Source organism: Pundamilia nyererei, unplaced genomic scaffold, assembly GCF_000239375.1.
Source record: "Pundamilia nyererei isolate P.nyererei 1_Seehausen unplaced genomic scaffold, PunNye1.0 scaffold00062, whole genome shotgun sequence".
Lineage (NCBI taxonomy): Eukaryota > Metazoa > Chordata > Actinopteri > Cichliformes > Cichlidae > Pundamilia > Pundamilia nyererei.
In genome coordinates, this window is record NW_005187463.1 from 158745 (window position 1) to 160795 (window position 2051).

The following is a 2051-nucleotide window of genomic DNA, read 5'->3' on the forward strand; positions in this document are numbered from 1 at the left end:
TATATATATGGTGCAGGTATGCAAGATAAGGCAACCGTTGAACGATTTAAAAATCAGAGCTCTGGGAGGAGGCGAGAGCGTTTCCCTGCATGCAGTGTTGTCGGGCCAGGAAGGACCAATCCCTTTTCAGTGGGCTTTGCCGTTGCCATTCATGTGGCTGATGTTTGACTTGGTCACCTCAGTGCTGTAGAGACAGTCCAAGAAACCTCGGGAGATCTCCGTGACCAGGGATCTATCTGGGATGGCCTGGGCCATGCCGTAGATCGCTCCCTGCAAGAGCAGGAACATAAGTGAGCTTACAAACATCCAGACACATCATCCGTCTCCTAAAACAGGTTTTCTCTTAGCTATATACTTTCAGACGCAGAAGGCAGCTGCATTAATAAAAAAATTCCAGTTAAATGGCAGCACAGATGTTCCTGTTTTTGTTTGTTTTTGTTGCATTTGGATTCATATAACCTCTTGTACCTCTCCAATGTGATGAGTGAACTGACTGAAGAACAAATGAAACTTGAGAAACTAACTTCTAGTTATATGGAATTCACCTTAATCTGCAGCAAGATCTGTTCTCAGTGTTAACTACGCTGCTGACAAACCTGTCGGGCACAGTGCTGCTTGTCCCACGTGGGTGGAGTTTAAAAGCTGGCACACAAAATAGCTGCTTGTGTCGACTCAAATCGAAGGTTTTATACAGCAACAATGCAAAATGCCACTTCCCTTCCCAAAGTACCCACAGAATGTTAAACAGAAAAGAAAGCTAAATACACTGCACTCAGCATGATTCCTCTCCAGTGGCTACACTAGCAAGCACTACAAAGGTGAAGTCAGCTTGATTTGAATGATAAAGGTATAGTTTGGATCTACAGTAATATGTAATCTCCCTTGGTTTCCTCCTACAGTCCAAAGTCAGGTGAAGTAGCTGAATAAGGTATGAATTTATCTATATGCAGTAGGCTCAGACTGTGACCCTGTCATTACAATAGGATTACAACATCCTGTCATGGATCATCAAAGCAAAACTGTGATGTAATGATAAAGAAAGATTGGTGTCTTTGTGTTATTTAAACTTCTTAAAAAACCCACATGTTAATGATGACTATGTAGATAAGTAAACCAAACTCACCATTCCTGTAGTTTTCTCTTTGGGGTTCTTCATGATGATGGCGACCTGCTCTTTGACATCACGAATAAAGTGATCAGCGACCCCTGGCTGAGTGTGCAAAACTGTGCAGCAAATGTGGATGCTGTGAAAGCAACGATTGTGAGGTGTAAATATTTATCATGCCATCACATTTACTGAGACGTTATCGTTTGTTTTACATCTACCTGGACGGGTACTGCAATGTGTTCAGATTCCAGCCCTTTGACGTCAGTGCGTTAGACAGACGGAAAATATCAAAATCATCCGAGCCGATGGCCACCACCGACACCTCCGGATCCCCAAACACAAACACCCCTTTAATCTTGCGGATTCTGACAAACAGAGAAGAAGACAGAAGAATTGTACAGAAGATAATAAATTACAGACTCTGTAATTTATTATGTTCAGTGTAACAAGTCTGTGTCTTACTCTGTTTTGATCTTGTGAGCTGTGCTGACGATCTTCTTGGTGGCGTCTACGTAGCCGTTCTCTCCCATATACATCATGGTCGCCCAGCAGGCGGCGATGATTCCTCCTGGCCTGGAGCCCGCTATAGAGGGTGAGGCATAGATCCCCCCTTGCCAGTCAGCAGCTACAAAGTATTGGTACTGACGGTACTTTTTATCACTGTAGAGGATCACTGAGGAACCTTTGGGGGCGTAGCCATACTGGAGAGAAACGTAACACATGCACACAAGGTGCAGAATTAAAACAAGCATATCCCTGTACATGCCACACATAGAACAATCTATGTGTGGTATGTATATATATATATTAGGGGTGCAACGATATTCGTATCGATATTGAACCGTTCGATACAGTGCTTTCGGTTCGGTACGCATATGTATCGAACAATACAACATTTGTAATTTATTTTATCAACTTTCCTTCTGACGATGCTGTCTGTGTT

At 43.0% G+C, this 2051-nt stretch overlaps 1 protein-coding gene across 1 annotated transcript in view; it reads right to left on the reverse strand.

Moving 5' to 3' along the window:
• Window positions 1-6: 6 nt before the first annotated feature.
• sgpl1 (sphingosine-1-phosphate lyase 1) overlaps window positions 7-2051 on the reverse strand; it is an 8052-nt gene continuing 6007 nt past the window's right edge. The window contains exons 11-14 of the mRNA XM_005735049.1: window positions 1571-1832; window positions 1327-1473; window positions 1124-1244; window positions 7-270 (exon numbers count right to left, since the gene is read on the reverse strand). Of these exons, the coding sequence (XP_005735106.1) occupies window positions 127-270; window positions 1124-1244; window positions 1327-1473; window positions 1571-1832 (674 nt within the window). The 3' untranslated portion in view covers window positions 7-126. The remainder of the gene's footprint in view (window positions 271-1123; window positions 1245-1326; window positions 1474-1570; window positions 1833-2051) is intronic.